At 35.1% G+C, this 21450-nt stretch overlaps 1 protein-coding gene across 5 annotated transcripts in view; it reads left to right on the forward strand.

Moving 5' to 3' along the window:
- SDCCAG8 (SHH signaling and ciliogenesis regulator SDCCAG8) overlaps nucleotides 1-21450 on the forward strand; it is a 105886-nt gene that overhangs the window by 22243 nt on the left and 62193 nt on the right. For all 5 annotated transcript variants that reach the window (XR_011679472.1, XM_071428984.1, XM_071428957.1 and 2 more), the window contains exons 11-13: nucleotides 1154-1288; nucleotides 4341-4457; nucleotides 16280-16422. Coding sequence is in view for 4 of the 5 variants with exons in the window: in XM_071428984.1 (XP_071285085.1) it covers nucleotides 1154-1288; nucleotides 4341-4457; nucleotides 16280-16422 (395 nt within the window). In the remaining variant the exon portion in view is untranslated. The remainder of the gene's footprint in view (nucleotides 1-1153; nucleotides 1289-4340; nucleotides 4458-16279; nucleotides 16423-21450) is intronic.

Genomic DNA, 21450 nt, shown 5'->3' on the forward strand with positions numbered 1-21450 from the left:
CAGCCTATTAGACAAGCATTTCATACTTTTTTTGGTAGAATATTTCACTCCATGTCATCACATTAGTTTGTATTTCATCACCTACTGAAATGTGTTTTACTGGAACCAATTCCCACTTTAAATAGTTGTACACTTTTTTTTTTAATAAACCCTGCACATACATTAAACAACTTATAGTGACACTATGATGATGCCATGCCTGGTGATTAAAGAGATGTGATGACTGTAGAAAATTATGATCTATGCTAATGATTTACACTTACATATGATTAACAACTTTTATGTTTTAGGATTATGAGGTGGTAGAAATGGATCAAGTGGTAGAAATGTGGTAGAAATGTGGATCAAATCAAGATTCATCTCAATATTTTATTGCTTACTTTATGAAATGGTTTGTTTGAAGGGGCGAATTGGCATGATAGATAAATCAGGTGCATGCATAAGGAGTGAAAAATAGTTATGAATATATCATCCACTAGGTTTGGCTTTGAATTTCTGAAAGTTAACCTAGAACTGTCAGACACCATTATTTCCACTTATATTAGTAAGCTTCAGGGCTAAACAGCTGAAGGTTTCACTGTCTCTGTTTTATTGTTACATTTTTTAATCATCCAGCAAAATTTCATCTGAATTACATTAGAATTTTTAATATACTAATTCTATATGAGTTTTTCACAACAGTATGCTTTGATCTATAGTTTTCTGAACTTGAAAATTAATTTAAGATCTGTGCTTGCAACAACAGTTTTCTTTAGCTAGGGGAACATGATTTGGTTTGAATCAATCTACATAAGGATGGATAAGAAGGTGTTAAATAGTACTCTTACATTGCAAAAGTAATGTAGCCAGCTGTTACTGACACCTTGTCCATATTAACAAGTCCTGGAGACTAGTGCAGTCGATGAAAAGTTTCAAATAAACTACTGCATGATAAATAAATTAAAAATAGTGAACCCATTAATAAAATAATGTAGCCATATTCTATTATTAATAATATAGGATATATTTTTATTGTGCATACTTGATTTTTTATTACATTTTTTAATGTCATGTATTTTGTCTACATGCAGTTGCTTTTGAGGAGAAAGTTCCACAAGAGATTGCTCTGTGGTTGGTCAAATTGCATCATTACAGTGTTCTTGAACTTTTTCAGGTGACAGCTTTGTCTAAGGATGTGGCTGTTCTGGAGGCCCAAATAGAGAGAATTACGAGGGAAAAGAATTCTCTTGCTAGCCAGTTAGAAGAATCACAGTGCCAGCTTGCATCTCATGAGCTGGAGATGAATAAGGTAAGCACATTTATGAAGGAGCATTGAACTTGTTTTTCCTTATCATTGTGACCTGAGAGAAGAGAATTTTTACCTTGTCCATTTTCCTGTTTTGGTAAGGAATGTGTGGTAACTGTAGAGACTTCATCTCAACATCCCAGAGGCAACTACAGCTATCCTAATTGCAGGAGTAAAAAAATATCTTTTTTCATTTCCAAGTCACCTTGTCATGCAGAAGCTAACTTTTCTATTTTGCAGCTTATGAGGGTCACTATTTAAAACACTATCCCAGTGTTTCAGTAAAGAACTGAGCTTGGTCTGAGTGAGACAGTATAGACTTCAACAGTGTCCTTAACTGCCACCTGTGGGACTTGCAGTGCTACAATAAAGGGAGCTATATCAAAACACTGATTTTCAAGTTCTTTCCTTTGGATTTTTATGTAGCATGTTGTTTAATTTAGTATTATTGATAGTAGGGCTCTTACAAAGACATCTAGTTAAGAATTGCAGCTTAACATGCATCTTGTGTAGATCATCACTCATGGGTGCTTTCTTTTGCACATTTCTCAATCACTTAGAGCCTTAATGGGGGTCATAACATGAGAAAAAAAAAAAAAAAAAACAAACAACTTATTACAGCCTCTTGAAAAGTCTGTATTTCTTACCAATCATCCCAGGGCTCATCCTACCTCCCCAGTTGTTAACTGCAAGGATTTGAGGAGCAATTTATTTTTCAGGCCTCTAGAGATTTCAGGAAAAGTTTTCAACAGTTCCTGTCTTCCCCTGCTGCCCTGGCTGATAGAAAGAGGCAAAAGTATTGCAGAAAATTCACAGCAAAAAGTCATCCCAACTTACTAGAAACTTAATTTTAACTGTAAGACAAATGAGGATATTAAAATGTCAGAATGGTTTGATCTACCAATTCTGGAACACACTTTTGGTCTCTCAAGCTGGGTTCACAAATCACTAGCACCACTTACAGGGGTGAGGAGGTGGTGAAATAGGCAGTAGGTACAAATATTCATTGGTCCGAAAAGAACAATTTTGTACCCTACCAATTTGAACTTACCTCTCTGGAGATGATACTGTGGTTCTAGTCCCTGCTTCAATTCATGTCAAAACAAAGTTGAACAGGTGGTCACCTTGCAATAGTCTATTAATTTCAGTGTCCTGAGAGATTGGAAAACTTTATTTCTGTCCCTGTACTAAACTGAGAAGTCTTGAAAATCCTGGAGGAACTTCCCAACCACTGAGCTGACAGGACTGTGTGCATCACCCTGACATTTCATTGGCCATGTGACATCTTTGCTTGTGAATCTGACTCCTTGTTTCCAGACTCAGTTTGCCGTTAATAAAACCAGCAAATAACAACATTCTAGTTTTGATTTTTATCCAAAATATTGTTTTTCTTCATGCACCAGGAGTCAGGGAAAGAAAATATGGAGTGAGGGTCTATTTCCTTCATTCATGAGGAGACTGAAAAATCCATTATTAGGACAGCACCATCTGCTGATTCTTCTGTGTTATTCCCTTTGTGCAGTGTGTGGAGGAGCTGAAAGCGAGGCTTGCTGTATTTTTTTAATTTCATTTGGAGGAAGTGACATGTTGCATTTTGTTACATCCTTCAGATAAAGGAAGGAGGAGGTAGAAATCCAGCAAGCTATGCAAGCTCTGCAGCTGCATCTCAAGATTTTTTTTTACTTTTTTTACTTGCATATAATATTTTAGTGTTCAAAAAATGCTTTAGAACTTTGCCGTTCTTCAGAGCATTTGCTGCTTTGGGTTATTTGAAATGGCTAAATTCACAAGTTGTCCTTTGAATTTATAAGTGATGCTACTTCTTGAAAGTTATGACAGTTGGTTTAGTTTTTTCCTAGAGTGATTTAATTGCAGTATCCATATTTACATTTTCCCTACCTTTTTTTTTTAAGGAGAAAAAAAAAAGTGAGAATGAGAAGAGGTATAAGACTGAAAAACATAAATTAATTTGGATTGTAGAATATGTGAGAATGTTTTTAAGAAGCACAGAGGATTGTAGCAGCAAATTAAAAGGATGTACATTTTAGGAGCAAGTGCTGAGAGAATATAAGCAAGGCAGGAAAGTAGAGTGAGTTGGAAAGAAAGTTGACTAAGAGGAGCTATGAGTAAACACATTTGCATTCTCACTAAGGAATGTGCATGTATTTGGTTGGTTAATTAAGGTGAAATGAACAGGCACAAATTGGAGGTGATGGCACAGGGTAAGAACAAAAAGGGGACAGCTTAGATTGAAAATTGGAAGACTAACCCTGCACAGCAGTAAAGTTATGTGAAAGGGATTAGTGATCTTCTGGTTTTGTTATGTTTTTTTATTTCTTTCACTTTCTCTTAACCCCTTCACATTTCCTCTGAAGTTGATCCCAGATGGAAAGGATTGAGGGGGTAATATAACAAACACTCCAACAGCAGAGAATAATTGTCCTGTGTAGAAGTGATTTCCTGAAATGTTGCTTTGATCCATTTCTTCTGGACCATGTATCCATTTAAATTAGACTGGTTTTTTTAAAGAATTGATCTTCAGTTTGCAGTAAGTTTGTAATGCTCTGATCAAACTTTGAAAATTATTGTGTTAACATTTAAACAATTTCTTTCTCAACAGTGTAAAATTGGCAAGTTAAAATACACCTTTAATTAGGAGCGTGATAGATGCTTTACTTCTAGGTTTTGAAAGTGTTGACATAGACTTTCTTGGGATTTTACAGAGAATGAGAGAAGAGTATAAAACCAGCAACTGTCATTTAACTGTAGAGATAGATAGATGTTTATAACATAAGCATTTATACTTAGCAAAATCTTGATCCAAATATATTTGAATCTAGAAGGTAGTGCATATGTCAAAGTTCATGACTATATATAGAATTCAGATCCACCTTTCTATGTAAAAAACATTTACCATTTGTAGACCTAAAATATCTGTAAATTAAAAATATGTTGCATTTCAATGACCTGTAGAGGGCACCAAAAGATCTAATTGCAAACCCTGGGCTATGGATTCTTCAAGCTAACAGATCATGTTGTCTGTGTAATCTAACAGGTGTGTGGAGAAATGCGCTATCAGTTGAATCAAACCAAAATGAAGAAGGATGAGGCAGAAAAGGAGCTCAGAGAGTACAGAACAAAAACTATAAGGGAGCTTGAAATTAAGGACCAGGTAAGAGATAATACTGCTATAACTTTGCAGTTATTAGTTGCCTAAGTAGGGTTTTTTCAGAGGCTGGAATGATTCATTTTTCTAATAGTGGTCATTTATTACTGTTAAATGGTTTAAATTGATGGCAAAAAGCCAGCTTTTACTGCTAAATAAATACCTCTTGGTTATCTTAATCTTGTTTTCAGCCCTGGTTATGTTCAGTTTTGCGCATCACTCATTCCATGATTTCATATAGAATTACTCTATCATATTATTCATACCAGCTACTTAAATTCTATGTAATGTATACATGTGTTTATACACTTTTTCTCACAAATAAATCCACACATAATTACCTATACATGCAGCCTAACAGAACATTAAAGGCTCTAAGCATAACCTAACGATGCCAAAAATGAAAATCATTTATCTTCCAATTTCTTTAAAGAGTCAATGTTACTGAATGCTGGGATTCATAGGAAAGTTTAAAAAGACAAATCCAAAACAAAAGTAGCCTTCTAGAAAAAATAACAATAGAAAAAAATCCACTTGGCATTAACTGTTGCTTATCTAAAACTGGGATTTATATTAATACAAAAACCAGTATATGCCTTACAGGTTGTCTGTAAGAAAACATCCCATGCAGTAGGAAAGATTATTAGAGTAACCTGCAACATACTTGGCAAACAGTTTGAACAGGTGTAATCTGCATCTTTTGAAGTGCCCTTTTTCTGGAGGTTCTATCCATTTTTCTCTAGGACTTCAAACTTTGAGTATTCCTTCTTAAGTTTTGATTTGCACATAAGAGTCTTCTGAATACACAAATATATAACATGCACATGAGGATGATTTTTTTAATATGCCTTTTTTTATTTGAGTAGCCTATCCAACACATTTTGAACCATTCTTTTTCTTTTAAATAACTGAACAGATCATTCCCTGTATAAGAATATATGTAGGGGTAAAATGAAGTATTTAAAAAATTAAATTTTTAATTACCAATTCCTCAAAAGCTGCATGTAGGACAGTAAGTTTATTAACTTAATAGTACAAGCTTAGTCTGGAAGCAATATTAATTCAAGTTATAATGAAAATATATGTAAAATCCAAAGGAGGAGCTTATTAGGTGAAATAACCCTTCAACCGTGTATAGAAAATGATACAGCACAGAAGAAGAGAGGTTTTAAAGTGTTCTTTTTCTCAAGGTTTGCTTTTTTTTCACTCCTGCATCCTTTAGGCCTAGGGACACTGAAAAACAAAAAACAGGCTTGTCGTCTGTGTCTTGACAGATATCACAGATAAAAGAGTTGGCATAATCTTGGCATACAAATAAAACAGGATGTGTTTAATAAGATACTTGAAGAAGTATCTTGGATTTTAAATCCTGTTCTCCAACTTGCTTGAGGATTGCCTTTTGAACAAATTACAAAATTTAACAAAATATTTTAACCTCATGTGATGACATACTGGTATTTTAATCAGTGTGGAGCTGAATACACTGAAATGTGGTGATTTGTAATTTGATATAAAGTGAAATTATGTGAGAGAGAGTTCCTATCAGCAAGAATTATTAGACAATTAGATAAAGATTAGATATTCAGTAATTACGTTATTGTGTTGTTCAAATATGATTGTTGGTTCCTCAAAAAAAGGAAAACAAACAATTTTGTAATTCTCAGACTCAGTATTTAGCAGCTGTTTTATAGCTGTGGCTCCAGTAACCCAAGAAGTTCTGTATAGGTCCTAGGATTATTTAATGTGTTAAAGGCAGCCCAAGAAGAGTGTTAGAGTGCCTTGTTCTGTTGTTGCCTGTTGGCTGGGGATTTTTAAATCAAATTTTAACAAATGTTAATAAGTTATTGCAAATTATTTTTTTTTAAAAAATTAAAACAGTTCAATTGCATCTATCTTTGTATTTAAAGAAAACCTGAAACGTTTTATCTTATGTGGCACTGAATAGCAATAATAGCAAATATTAATTGTTCTTTGGTCTCTCAGCCATGACCTGACCTTCTGGCTAAGAGACAGAGCTGATACCTTCCTTGGCCACCATCTGTTCATAATAAATACATATTTAAAGTAGAGAGACAATAATGTAGGAGTATTTTCATACTATTCTGTATTAAATGATGGGTTTTTTTCTCTTATAAAAACAAGGGATCATGTTTTGGATTGCCTTTTAATATATTCAGAGCAAGTTTACTGCTTCTTGAGATATAATTGTATTATTAATTGTGCTGTGGATAAATTTCAGTTTTGAAGATATCTTTTATTTTACATTGAGTGACTTTTAAAAAAGATTTAAAATTATTCAGGTGTGTCAGAACAGACAGAAAGCCCCACATGTACAATTTAGGATCACCAGATACATATATCTGTATGTCAATTAAATACAGATTGGTATTTATCATATGCTGGTATTTATAAATCTTATTCAAAATTGAACTTATATCATTTAGGAAACCTAAAGAGAGTATATATCTTTGGTCTTCCTCCCTTTTACCCTAATATCTTTTTCCCTGTATTTATTGTTTGGTCAGCACTAACACCCATGTGTCAATATCTGTAATAACTCTCTTATTAGCATTTTACATGAATATTTCTTAATAATTAAGAAGCAAAGAGCAATGTTACTATTTAAATTGAATAACTGTTTTGTAATATCATCCATCATGATCCTGATTAACATCAGGATTATGGAGGGAGGTGGGGGGAAAGACTTGTACCACACAGTTTCTCTACACAAAACCCACATCTGTTCATCTGGCCCGATATGTTGTAAAGTAGCATAACCTACTGCCCTCTCTTTTTCTCTCTCAGCCAGCCCTCCCATTGTGGATGTAGCTGTGCTGAAATAACAGTGCATTGCACTTAATACTTTTACTGCTTAGGAACATACTTTATAGATTATATGAATATAATGCCTTCATGGCAGTAAACTGTGTCCACACTAGGGGTTGTACTAGCACAGCTATATCAGAGAAGAGTCACGCCCTAACCTAAATTGCTGTTATTAGAACAAAAATTGTGTGGCATATTTGACACAGCAGGGCTTCACTTTTATAATACTTTTTTTGTTAATTTGTAAGCACTGCATGGCATAATTTATGCATTTCTAACAGAAATCATACTTCTGACACACTATGAAATTGTTCCTCAGATTAACATCACTTGCTCTTTTCTGCTCTGCCTTATAAAAATAAAAATGAAGTTCATTTTTAATAACTTGCTTTCTGTTTGTATGAAACAATTTATATTTGGCTTAAAATCTTGCAAGCTTCAGCATGTAGAAGTGAAAACAGTTTTTAATATTGGATTTTGCAGTCCAAGCCAATTTGGGCATCCTCCTTATTAGATAGTTCTTACCAGTAGCATGGCACCACTGGGAGTTGTGGTGTCCTTGCAGTAAAGTAATAGGGCATGTTAAATTCAACTGCAGAAAATAACTGCAGCTTTTCAATTTTGTTTTATCAAGTTTTGTGGAATCAGATAAATACTTTGTGTAGAAATAAATCCAAGCTAGTAATCTAAGCCTGTAAAAAGTCTTTATATTTGGGCAGATATAGTTAAAAAGAAGTCAAGATTCACTGACATGCATAACCTATACAAATAGGAAGAGCTACACACCAAAGTATTTTTGTGCAGTATGACAGAACCTAAATGATGTCTCTGTACATTATAGACTGACAATTTTGCAGACAAATAAAAATCTGGCAAAATTGCAGTCCAAAAGCACTTTGCCAAAGGGTATTTTGGGAATGTTTATCTCATTTGTCATAAATCCATGATTTATAGTAACCTAATTTAGATGCTATAAGATGAGAGATTACTGACTCTGTCTTCATCAAAAATAGTTCAGGCCAAGAATTTGGGTATATATCCTGGAAATGCTTCAGAGTATCCAAAGCAAGACCAGTAACACCTTCTGAAGACCCTGGTTCACTGAAATGTCTTTTTACAAACAGATATCAAGCTTTCTTGATTCAGGCTTTAAAATACTAGAGTTTTCAACAGCTGTGACATTCAGCATATCACCAGGTGTTTGAAACTTGCACGTTTTAATAACTGATGAAGATGGGTTAGGATTATGTGTTATGTGTATTCTTGTAACAGTCTATATCTATATCTGATATTCTGTTTTCGTATCAGTTATAAAGATGCTCTGGAAATTCTGTTTTGAAAAGAAATTCTATTAAATCATCATTGCATACTTGAGTAATATTTGGCAGGGGAGAAAACCCTCAAAATTCAGAAGATGGCTTGAAACTCTTAGCAGGAAATTTTCTCACCTGGTCTGACCTTGAGTATAATGGTCTTAAAAGTAGCAAACCCAAATTGCTTTTGGAAAAGAAAGCATTAAGGAAATGTGATAACCTTTACTGTGACTGAGCTCTTCCTAATTAATCATTTTGTGTTTTGGGCATTGAATGCAATAATTTGAAAATTAGTAAATAAGGAGTAAAATGGCAGTACTTTAAGCCTTGTAAATTTTCTGGCCTGCTCAGGAGTAACTTAATTCTTTTCTTTATAGCTGAACTTACTTGCTCATTTTAAGATTTTTGAGGAAGACATTGACCAACAATCTTGCAATATATATAAAATTATTATATGGCTGCTGCTGCTCTGCTATGGCATAACTTTTCTCTGTCAGCCATCCATTCCTCAAGAATCAGTGGTATGAGCAGCCTTCATTAAATCCTACCTATTTCCTTAAGAAAAATCCTTGGGACTAGGATTCCCAGTGGTAGACTTTCCTTTACTCACTTGTCTTCATTTTCTGTACAGGTCTGCTTCCCCTAAGCATCTAGCCTGCTAAGAGGAATAACACAGGATCAGGATTTTATTGTTCATAGGTGTAGTTTGGCCCATGTAACCTGGATCTGTGTTCTGTCATCCATGGTGATGTCACTCCACAGTATATGGAAAGAGAAAATTGTTTATGCACATTAAAAATTATTCAAAGTAGGAAATGAATTGCACATCTCTTGATATATTTGGTTTACATACTTAAATAAATACTTGGTTTCTCTTGGGTTTTTTTTCTTCTTCTCTGACTAGAAAATATGGTTGCTTTATCAACAGTCATTGTATCAACAATCAGAAGAAAAGAAGTCCCTATCACTTGTCAGTTGTTATTGCATAGGTTTTCTTTTCAGCTATTCCTTTAATACTGTCCAGGAAATAAGAACCAATCTCACATCAGTAGTCTTAAATAGTGTCTGAAAGGATAAAAGGAACAGGTTTTGTTCTTTCCTGTTTTTCAATAATGAAGTAGGTGTAATCTTCCCCTTCCTTCTTTCTACACACATCCTTCCTTTTCTGAATTTTTTTATCAGCAAGTGAACCATATATTTTGCACTACCTCATTGTCCCCATCTCCCACCTGTGCAATCCATTAACAAAAAAATCATCTTGTTCCACTGCGAACAAAAACACTTTCTTATCTCGGCTGGTGCCTGCTGAGCTAATCTGTAGTATAGCAATGTTCTCTGTTAAAATGTGACTGTAGTAATCTCTATGGGATTGGAAGTTTTGTTCCTGAAATAGTATTGCAGGTCAGATATTTTGGCAAATTAAAAGCAAATATTTTCATGGAAATGATGCGGTAAAATCCTTATATAATATGTTTCAGCCATTCACTCTTGTCATTTCCCAGGGTATTCATCCACAGGGACCATGTTGCTCTTCAAGAGCTTGCACAAGAACAGACCTTAAAGATTATTTCTTAATTTAAAAAATGTGTGTGTGTACTCATAAATCTATACTTTGCAACACATTTTTCTTCTTTCCCCAGCTAACAACCACAGGTAAAAAGTTTGCTTCAGTGAGATTTAAAGTGTGTTCCTCTAAACACATCCACCCTCCATGCTATTCTCATAAAGTTCCTCCAGCACTCCTGCTCTTCCTAGGAAACTGCAGGCTCCATTCTCTGTTAATTATCTTTAGTTTGGAAGCAGAGAGTTTGTGGCTGATGGCCTTTGCCTAGGTGATGGCTCTTGTCTTGAGGCTCTGCCATTTGGTGGAGCGCACAAGGTGTGTGGTACTGCCAGGTGCCATCACACTTTGCAGTACAAGGGGCAAAGGGGTCACAGAACTACTTGTCTTTGAGGAATTCAACAGTCCCACCAGATCAGGTTAGGATAACAGCCATCTAAGAAATCACAGCCTGCTTTGCTTATCTAGGTAGGCTATATCTTTCTTATCTCTCTGGTCTTTACAGATAAATTGATTTGAACCGGCCATACAGAAAAAAACTTTCCATGTGTGTTTCTTGGGGCTACTTCTCATGTTTCTGCTCAGGTTACTTGCCCTTCCTGTCAGGAAAGGTTTTCAGATTCCTATTTTAGGCTAAATTATTTGTAGAATTTGCAGTAGTTCTGTGTGGTTTTGTAAATTAGCCTCTTAGAAAGAGGTGGTCTTTGTGAACTCCTTTAAGCCCTGTGTACCTATTGGTATATTCTCACAGTTTATAATAAATCTATTTCCAGAATGGGGATTTCCCCTTTGAAACCACATGTAGCTTTCACAAGTGCTTTGTATCCTTGTTCAGATTTGAATGGGAAGCAGCAGTAATTCAAACAGAGTGCATAAGGGAGAAAGCCATTGCTGGGATGTGGTGGGGGTTAACCTTGTGATGGCCCTAACTCTCTTTCCAAAGTTGGATAGTTCTTCAGGTGCAATATGCTATGTCAGATGGCCATGCCTGGGAGGTCTGAGGTTTAGAGACCACTCCGAACCTAGAGTGCTTGATTGATATAAGGATTAGGATAGAAATGACTGCAAATGACCCCTGCTGCATATGGCCTGATAGTAATCCAACTAAAACACTTGAAATCTTTCTACAAAACCAGTCTTTTTTGTAGAGCTTTTTTAAATTTAAAAAAAAAATTCAGTTAGTTCTGTCCCTGGTTAATTAGTATATTATTAAGTATGGAAGGCAACATGGATTGAGATCAGTGTGAAAATGTGCAAAAATTTCCTGTCAGTGGTGAAGATAGTATTTAAATGTACATGCAAGGCTATACTGGGGGCACCTCTTTGAAAAGACTTGGTGCTGAGTACTGTCACTGGTCTCTCTGCTTTGAAGGCTACTTTAGTAAATGAGGCTAAGCTTATGAGCATCATGGCCTGTTAAAGTGTATTAATCTGAAGTGTGTATATTTTTATAGATTGCATTTTTATTTTATATTTTTATTGATTGCCTTTTGGGGATGTACATTCAAATACCAACCACCACCATGATTATATTTTTATTATTCTATATTTTTCTTCTGGTTTTGGTTCTATTTTATGGCACTTCAATCTTTTAGTAATGGTGGCAAATGAAGTATGAAACAAAAAAAAAAATTGTAGTGTAAATTCACAATAATACTTTACTCACCAGAATTATTTTACTGCAGAATTTGGGCAATGATATAGTCAGTGCAGAATTTCCTTTTCAGGTTATACTGTGTATTTTTTTACCTGATGAATGAACATACTGGGACAACAGTGAATGTCATAAATCACTTAAGAATTCATTTCGTTTTTGTTAATTTTTCATTTTGTTAAAAGTCTTAAGTTGTTTTTTGCATTTTCTTTAGAGCACAAGTTTTTTATCACCACTTAATCATTCTCATTTGTTAAAAAAAAGTATCTGTCTTTTCTGTCAGTTTGCTGTTATGTAAAATTCTGTGAAAAACATCTGCCAGTATGAAACTTAAAGTTGCATTTTTTGCATACAACGGTATCAGCATTTGTATGAGAAGAAATAATTATTTTATTCTTTAATTTGACTTGTTTTGAATGAAATTATTTCACTTAATCAGATTTTAGGGAGATAGAGATGTCTAGTTTATTAAAAAGTGTGTTTTTGCAACATGACTAAGTATTGTTAGTTGAAGATAACGTCAGATAGGTTATGAAAAGGATATTTGAGGACTAATTCAGTTTTTGAGAAATCATTGTTTATGTTTTCCTGAAAGTTGCACTTATGTCACTGAATGAGCACCTCTAGTGTGGTCTCCTAAAAATGCATTGTAAAAATCTGAAGATAATTTTTAAATGCATCACAAACTAATGAATGAAAACTGGAACACTTAAATACTTCAAGAAAAAATACAAAAGGGTCCTATGTGATCCAAGTAGAAAACTTAAAATATAGAAGGTGGTTGGTGGCAATACTGAAAAAAGAAGAATTGATTTAGAATAAAATTTTACTGCGGTGGTACTTCACTAATCCTTCATTTTTGTTTAAGTAAAACTTCTTTTGTGTAACTGAGCTGAATATGGATTCAGGATGGTGTTAGTGTGTTTCAGCTTATGGTGAGTAATGGTGTTTCTCTTACTGAGGTTTAGCCTGCCATCTTTCCATGGCAAAGTGCCTGTTGATATTCCTGGGAGTTTGGGCAACTGCAGAACAAGACATTAAATAGTACTTTTGAAATTATGTGCAGAAGTAATAAGAACATTAAAGTTGCAGAGTTAAGCACCAGAAGTTGCCTGTTCTAACCTTAATGTAGTCTTGTTGTACGTATACATTATGATAATTCTGTTCCTTGTTATACTGAAAATCTGTTTCAGATTTTCTTAAATGCAAGATTGTCATCTGTCTTTTTGCAGTTCTGTGCTCCATCTCTTGTCTCTCACATACATTGAAAAGTTAAGTACCTTGAAGAAATAACTTTCTGATCATGTGGTAAAAAGCTGTATCACAGGTGATAGGCACTGAGGGATAAAATTAACACTGCATGAGAAACAGAGCTGTCAGCAAAATGCTTCAGTTGGTGGCTTGTTTCTGTTTCTGTCCCTACAATTACACTGTGGCCTGGATAGCAGCTACAGAACTACTTACAGCTTCCTGACAGAAGAAATGGTAACTGAAGTAACACAAAAATTACTCTGAGTAAAAGTTGGGAAAAAACGCTGCTGATAAGGTTCCTTGCAAAAAAAGTGAAGAAAATTCATTGATGCTGTAATTTCTCTGTAGATTAAATCCCAATTACATTGTGATGACCTAATGATGGACTAGATATGTTTCAGAATTCAGGATAGAGTGTATTTGTGAAACTATTATTGTTAACAGGCGAGAGAAGAGGGTTGTTTTTTGTTATATTAACATGTCTCAGATTCTGAGGGTTTATGTTTCAAACAATTACCTGAGTTTTTAAACAGAATTATTCCATAGTGTTGAGAGTATGATGTGCTTTCAGCCTTATGTGTTTTCACCACATAAATGTGGTATGGTGTGTGGCTCCTACCAAATGATTTTGAATGAACATTTTTTGGTGTTTCAAAAAGAATTACTTAGTTGATAAGCCTAAATATACCTGGATTGGCTGTTTCTGAGTTGCTGTTAACATGCTTTATTGGGCAGCATTTTTTGTGCCATCTCTTTCTCATGAGATTGTCTGCTGTTTCTGCCGGGGTCATTACGAGAATTCTAGAACATAGGTCATGCTGCAAGCACCTCCAAACATTGGTATTTCAAGATGTTTATGTATGTCTGTATATACCTAAGCACATGCACAAACGTGTGTGCATGAGTATAAAGGAGCTGATACTGGATTTTGGAATTACTGATGAAAGTAGCACAAGTAGAATTGTTCTTCAAGCCACATTTTTATTTTTCTTGATACTTCTAATAGAAATTATAAGACACCCGTGAATGTTTAAAGATCCTGTCTTGAAGTGACACTTCCCTATCTGAGAATTTCCCCCTGCACTTTCATGACAACTAAAATCTATGGATGTGTTCTTGAGTTCAGCCCTGAAGGTTCAACATCTGGCTGATGGAAACGAAACATTTTCACCAGAGGTTCTTGCACTTGGAATTTACTTCCTTCTGTGGGTCTGTGTCAAAACCTGACTGAGCCTGTTTAACTTGAGGCAATGGTGTAAAGCCCATCTGTTCCTTGAAACTTTTCCCTGAAGGAGTGATCTGGAGTGTATTTATATTCCCAGCTGTGATTGTGCTTGTTTTAAGTATTTAGCTGATGCTTTTTGACTAATTTATGGTTTGGGTTTGTTTAAAGGTGTGCTGAATGGATGCACTTTTAAAGCAGATTTTAGGAATGTTGCAGAATTTCCCTATCTTTAACTTGTGAAGGCAGTGAAGAGTTCATGTCCCTGTTTACTATGAATGGAGAAATAACACTTATGAACTGCTACTGTTAAGAACAGAGAACCCACTGAGATTTCTATTTAAAATACACAAAAGTCTGAAAAGTGGAAATGCAAAGCATTTGTAAATGAATATCTTAGAGCACATCATTTTAAAATATTCTGTCAGTGTAACAGGTTATTGTATTTTTTAGAAGGGAAGAGTACTAACAATTTTGTAGATAGTTTTACTATCTTTGCATTTGGACTTGGAATGGCCAATACAATTTGGTAGGAGGTGCATGTGATAAAGCAAGGTGACATTTAAATTCTAATCAAAATTTCCTTCATGAACCTTCATTGAGTGTTCTTTGGGGGGAAAAAAGTGTACAGTTAAGTAAATGGCAAAATTAAAAAAAACCTCAACACTCTTGAAATGGTCTTGTTTTTCTGGATGAAGAGATTGATTGTATTTGTCTGACATCATAACTGTAAGTAGTTTAGATTAACACTTTTATGGGAGGAAAAGAGACAATGTTATGAAGGTGCTTCAGATGTTTGTATTGGGGTGCGTTTATGTTCATTTGTTCTTGTAGGATGTTTGAATTAATAATTTCAATAATTAAATAGGATAGTGCATCTTTTCCACATGAGGAAGCTATCACAAATAAGCTATGGTATGAGTTTAAAGTATAATAGCTATTCAGCATGAACTTCTTATGTGAAGAATTTTATTCTGTACTACAAATGACCTTTCACAGTTTAGTTGACTGAAAAACATGCAAGTTCCCTCCAGCCCCAATGACAAATAAATATTTATGTAGGGAGTTAGTGCAGAACAGTTCTTACATGATAAAACTACACTGTCAGCTTATTCTGTACTCTACTGGCCTTCCTAAAAGCATCCATAGAACAAAGTATAGTACTGTGTAACAGTTACAGATATATTCCTACAGGTACTTGTATGTTGTATATGGACTTGAAGAGAAATACATTGTTTCTCAGAATTTCTATGAAAAATGTTTAAATTGCTGACAATATGACTGGGATAACATAAATCTAGTACGTATCACTGGACTTGAATATGCTGGTCATGCAAACTCAACTATGGTTATTTGTAAATAAGTTCATAGACTCATCAACTTTGGTTACTATGTTGATTTATAAGGACTAAGGATATGAATAAAATAATAGGATTAACAGCAGCTGGTATGTTTAGGGTTCAGACAGAAGTCATAAATACTTCTTTTCAATAATGGTAAAATCACAAAATTATCTTTATTCTCTTCTGTAATATTAGGTGACAAAGCTAAATGCCCCCTTGTCACTGGTTATGTAATAGGCATTAAAAAAATAATAAATTGATTATCACAAGAGCTGTCATATGTCAAGCAGCTTCTGAAGATGGTCACTGTTCTACTGCCTTTCTGGCTCTCTAGCACAGGAAATTCAAGCTACAAATATGGAGCCTTCACATGAGAAAAATGGAAAATATTTGAATGCCTGTAACTCTTGAGCTGCATGAACAGAATAACATTGATTTTATATTAGAGTATTTAAATAAGAAACACATTTTAGCTTTTCATAAGAATGAAATTTCAAATACTTTAATTTGCTTGTTTTGCAGTTTATCAAGTAACTACTTTTGTTCAAAAACAGAAGTGTGCATTATTTTCAGGTGCTTTGATCACTTTTTTTTTGTCTTAAAATGTATCTCTATGCATTTCTTAAATACACTTTCTTTGATTCTATAATTTTCTAAGAAAATAGAAAAACTGGGATTAGAGCTCAATGGGAACAAACAGCGTTTGGAACAAGCCCAGCAGGATGTGACAGAAGCCAGAGAGGAGTGCCTAAAACTGACAGAACTGCTGAGTAAATCTGAGCACCAACTGCACCTCACCAGGTACCCCTTATCCTATTACATGCTGTAGTACCAATTTCATTCTGCTAATTTTTTGCCACAGGATTCCCCACAGTTGTAGATACTTGGAGTCATTGCCTACACGGGCAGCCCTCAGCTGTGCTAGATGGAGATTTGAATTAGTGAGTTATGAACTACAAAGTGAGTTATGAACTATAATTTATAAAAGTGAATTAGTAGTGTGTAGGAGAGGCAATGTTCAGCTCTGGTGGTGAGGTGGCATGGTTTTAGGCAGGAAGAAGAGCATGGGAGGCTGCAGCTACTGTTGCTGTGCTTAGTAGGACAACTATACTTGAAATGTTGTTTAAGACTGTAGTGTAGAGCAGCACCTTTAAGCAAAGGAGTTCTCAGATTAATAATCTGAAATTTCTTCAGCAGAATGACCAGGAATATGTATATTAATATATAAATGAATATAATTTTTCTGTATGAGGTAAGCTTAAGTATGTGAGGAGGGTGTTTCAGTCTCTTGCTCAGTGAAGAGACAGTACAATGCATTGTGTAATGAAAGACTTCCCCTGAGCCTATTCTGTGCTTGTGTATAGTTCCCAATGTCTTATGCTGCACTATTCATTACATGTTTCTACAAAACTCCAGAAGGCTGACATGCCAATTATTCATTGCAACTTGAGTTTGGGTAACTGCAGAACTTTTTTCCTTTTGCCTTGGAAAATGTTATTGTCCAACTGTTTGCAGGCTTTTGGTTGCGTGTGTGGGTTTTTTGTTCCATTGCCCTGCTCCCCCCAAGAATGAACATCCATAAACAAATCTGGCAGCTTTCACTCAGTACTTAAGGGAAAAAGTTAAGTTAGTTTAAATTTTTCATGGGGGGGGAAAAAACTTAGATTTTTATCACTTAACAGAAGTCTGTGTGTTTATCCAAGTCTTGTACTTTTTGGGCTTTGTGAGAATTCTGCCATTGAGTAAATGGAAATAAAATAGAGCCTTGTCTAAACTATTAAATTCAATGAATCATTTTTTTATTCAGCTAAATTTCTGTGTAATTCAGAGCACGGTTGTTTAACAGATGGAAGAAAGTACCACTCTAACAGCCTGTATTTAGAGAAAAAAATATGCTAGAGGTTAATGAACTTGAAAAAAGTTTTGGGTGAGTTGTTAAGATATCTAAAGTTTGGATTTAGCAGAACTTTATTAATAATGATTTGTTGTGATAGCTAACCAAATGGCTTTACCACGCTCCTTTTAGCAAAGGCTGATTATATGCAATAAAGCTCTGGATATCTTGGAGGAAATCTGACTAGCGAATCTATAATTTTTAAATTTTTTTTGGTGAAAATACTCAAAATGTAAAAATGAGAACTATTGCCTGCTTTCACATAGCAAAGTAATTAAAGCTGGATACCTAACATAGAGATGATTTAGGTAGCTTTTTGATGTACAGTCTCTGACTCGGAAAGTTTCAGGGATGCAAATCATTAGAGGCTGGGAACAGTGTTTTGGGCAAGTAATGCTCTGTGCTGGCCCTGTTCTCATACAATTTCGCAGAGGCCTGCTTTTTGAGACAGATGCTGAACTGCCATGGCTCCTCTGACCTAGTGCAGACACCCTTCTGCAAGGTCCTGATCTCTTTGGGGTTTTATTGGTTGTTTGGGGATTTTTTTTGTGGGTTTGGGGGATTTGGTTGGTTGGTTGGGTTTTATTTTTTGGGGGTTGGGTTGGGGTTTTTTTTTGTATTACTGTGTGTTCATGTTTGGCATCTCCTTACAAGAATTGAAATGTTTTCTATGCTGATGTGTATTTATTGGAAAAATAATTATGATGAGGCATGGGAAATAGGTTCAATTTTTTTTTCTTGACATTCCCCAAATTCTACAACACTGTGTACATTTTTGTGTTCTCTGTACACTTGGAGCGTCTGTCTGCTTTCGAAGAATACCTTAGGTGATGTTGCTTGAAGAAGAAGGGGGAAAAAGAGATGAGCAATTCATTGCTCCCGATCTGTTACCTGTTTACCCCTTGAACTTAAATCCATAGGGCAGGGTTTGAATTGTTCTCGTAGTGTCACCTGTTTTCCCTGCCTTGCAGAGGGAAGCATCCCCTACTGAAATGACACTCGTCCTTAGCCTGTACTCGTTCTTCCTCTCAGCTCACCTCCTGGCAGAACAGGTTTTCCATGCTAGTGAAGGTATAAAAGTTACATGTCTCTAGGGGCATTAGTTTTGCATTTTGAACTCAGTATGTTTTTCATGGATTGGTACATCCATAGTTGTTGCATGTAAATTATATTCACTTACTGTTTGCCTTCTTTCATTTATTCCCTTCACCTCAAATGGCAACTGTGTCAGTGAAAATACTTGAAGGGTAGGGGTAATAGCAATCCTATGGGGGTTGTAGACTCATTCACTGTGGCGCTTGCCAAGGAAAACAGATTTTAAGCTCTAGAGTCCTGCCTGTGGGAGGTTGCTGCAGAAATTGCACTGATTTAGTGCATCTCTAGGGTATTCTGGCCTTGGCCTGTTCTTGCTGATTCTCTTCTTTTCAGGAGAGGACCAGCTGGTTCACTCCAAGTCTTCTCACAACGCTGGAGTTGAGGGAGGCCTGTACTGCTGTTACACCATTGGGATAGTCTTTCTGTTGCCTTGCATGACCTGTCTGTGCTGTTCTGGCAGAAATAAGAGGTAGCTGAGAAGATACAGAAAGAATTCTTTGTTTTGTATGAATTATTGCATTACTAAGGAGAAAAGTGGATCACTAATCCACTGATTCTAAGTTTCGATATTGTAAATAAATACGATTATAAATGAATACAAAAACTTTGGATTTTAATGTATAAAAATGAGGTAAATGTGTATGAAAGGAATTGATGAGAAAAAAACATGCAGTCTGTGTCATAATGAGAAAAGAAAGTACTCTGCAGAACAGCACTCTTCTCCAGGAGTCCCACTTCTTTGCTGCATCCTAGTTTTCAGACACTGTTGATTGATTACCAACTAAACAGCTTCTAAGTTAACAAAATGTACTTGTTAAAAAGGAAGAAAAAAAGGTTACAATTAGCTATTCTAAACCATTGCCACAGAGTTTAAAATTGCCTTTTCCTGTCACCTTTCTTCCTGGAGCAATATGTTGCTTAGAAATACTTGCTATTAACATGCACTTTCTGCTATTGAATCTAGTTAGTAATTCTAATTTGTATGTCTTCAAAAGACAAGGGAAATGCAGAACTTCTACTGTGTAGTTTTGCTTGTCAGTCATGGAACTTTGCAGATGTCACCATGCTATGAGACTGACCATGATTGTTTAAAGTTTTCTTGAGGGTTTCTTTTGCCCTAATTTCAGCTTTGAGGTTAGTGTAGTAGGAGATTCTTACAAAATTAGTTCTTAAGTCAAATTGCTCTTACTTTGGCAAGGTTAGGTCTTGCTAATTAAGCTTACCTGAAGCCCTTCTTCAAAGGGTAGAAAACATACAGGTCTATTGTTCTTAGTTAACGAGAAAATAGTCATTAGAAATCATGTCAATATGCTCATTGAAAAGATCATATAAAAGATGCAAGATGTTAACAACTTGTCCGGATCTTAGTGTGCCATCTAATGTAAAAAATATTTTTCACTATTCTTGTGTAACAGAATCATAATTAAAAAACATTCTTTTTTTTCATTCAAACCAGATCTGGAGGTATTATTTGTTTCAGGTGCAGTCACTAGTAGTCCCTGTTCACATACACCAAACAAGTTAAATAAATCCTAAGAAGTGAGGGAATCACCAAATTTCAAAATTGAAATTTTATTATGTCATCATGCATTTTCTCAGGCATGAAGATAGATAGATAGATAGATAGATAGATGGCACAAGATATTTTTGACTGAAATGTCATTTGAAATTTGATCGGAAATAGAATTGACTAGAATAGAAGCAGATTTATTTTAGTTTAAAATCTATTATTCTTGTTTGCTTAAAGGAAACACTAAGAACTTCTTAAGGTCAGCTTGTTGGTAGGGCAAAATTACTAAATGAACGTGTGCTTTCACGTTCAGGTGAGCCACCAAGCTGCCCTAAATCCCCTCTTGAGGGACTGAAGTTTATATTACAGTGAGTCAGTGGGTATTGTTTTTCTTGATTATTGTTTTTCCCCCATTATGTGATATTTCTTCCCTGTTTTTGACAGTGATATCTCTAGAAAGCAGCATATCTAAGAACATGCCAATTGGGTTTTAGCAGTGCTATGGTCATCCTACTGTGCGTGGGTGCTTCTTGCTAGTTTCAGTGACTCCATTAAGACTAATTTCTATTACACGTACAATAAGTAAAGAATATACTCTCCCAGATTAATGTGGCATTATTTAATCTCTGAAGCTCTGGTGTTGAGCTGTATGTCATCACCAGTGTTCCTTGTTAGAATTTGCAGCCTGCTTCATTCATTGTTCTCCCTATTTAAGCTATACTATTAACTGATAAAACATAAACTTCCTGGGGGTTATACACAGCCTTCTAGGGAGTTGCACAATACTTAGTATTTATTGTGGAGTTTTGTTCTAGTAGTATCTATTAGTTAGCAACATGCTTAATACCATGCCTTTTCCAACAATTTTAGCACCCCAGAGTCCATCATTTATGCTGGGAAGAAGTTTTGGAGAAACGTTGTTACTAATATTAAATGACTGAGATATGCTCAATCTACTCAGACTGACTAACTGATGAAAGTACCAATAGCGCTAGAATTGGGGGTGTGGGGGGAGGAAGCAGAAATAAGGCGTAACCAGTGATTGATTTCTAATTTTTTTGAAAAAAAAAAATTAATATGCAAAAGCATTATTTTAAAATGCAGGGATGAGCGATAACATGAAACAACTCTAACTAATAAACTTTTTAGATTCTGCTTCGTATGTTTACTTTTCATTAAATGTAGGGACGGTTGCGACTATGTTGTTGTGATTCAGTCAACATTTATTTCTATCTGGTTTTCATATACAAAGGCATCAGGATGCCAGAAAATAAACTGTTAACGGAGAATTAACTTCTTTGGCACGCTTTCATACTTATCTTCCAAATTA

The sequence above is a fragment of the Agelaius tricolor genome, unplaced genomic scaffold (assembly GCF_023055355.1).
Source record: "Agelaius tricolor isolate 1412-34295 unplaced genomic scaffold, bAgeTri1.0.p SCAF_1, whole genome shotgun sequence".
In the NCBI taxonomy this organism is placed as follows: Eukaryota; Metazoa; Chordata; class Aves; order Passeriformes; family Icteridae; genus Agelaius; species Agelaius tricolor.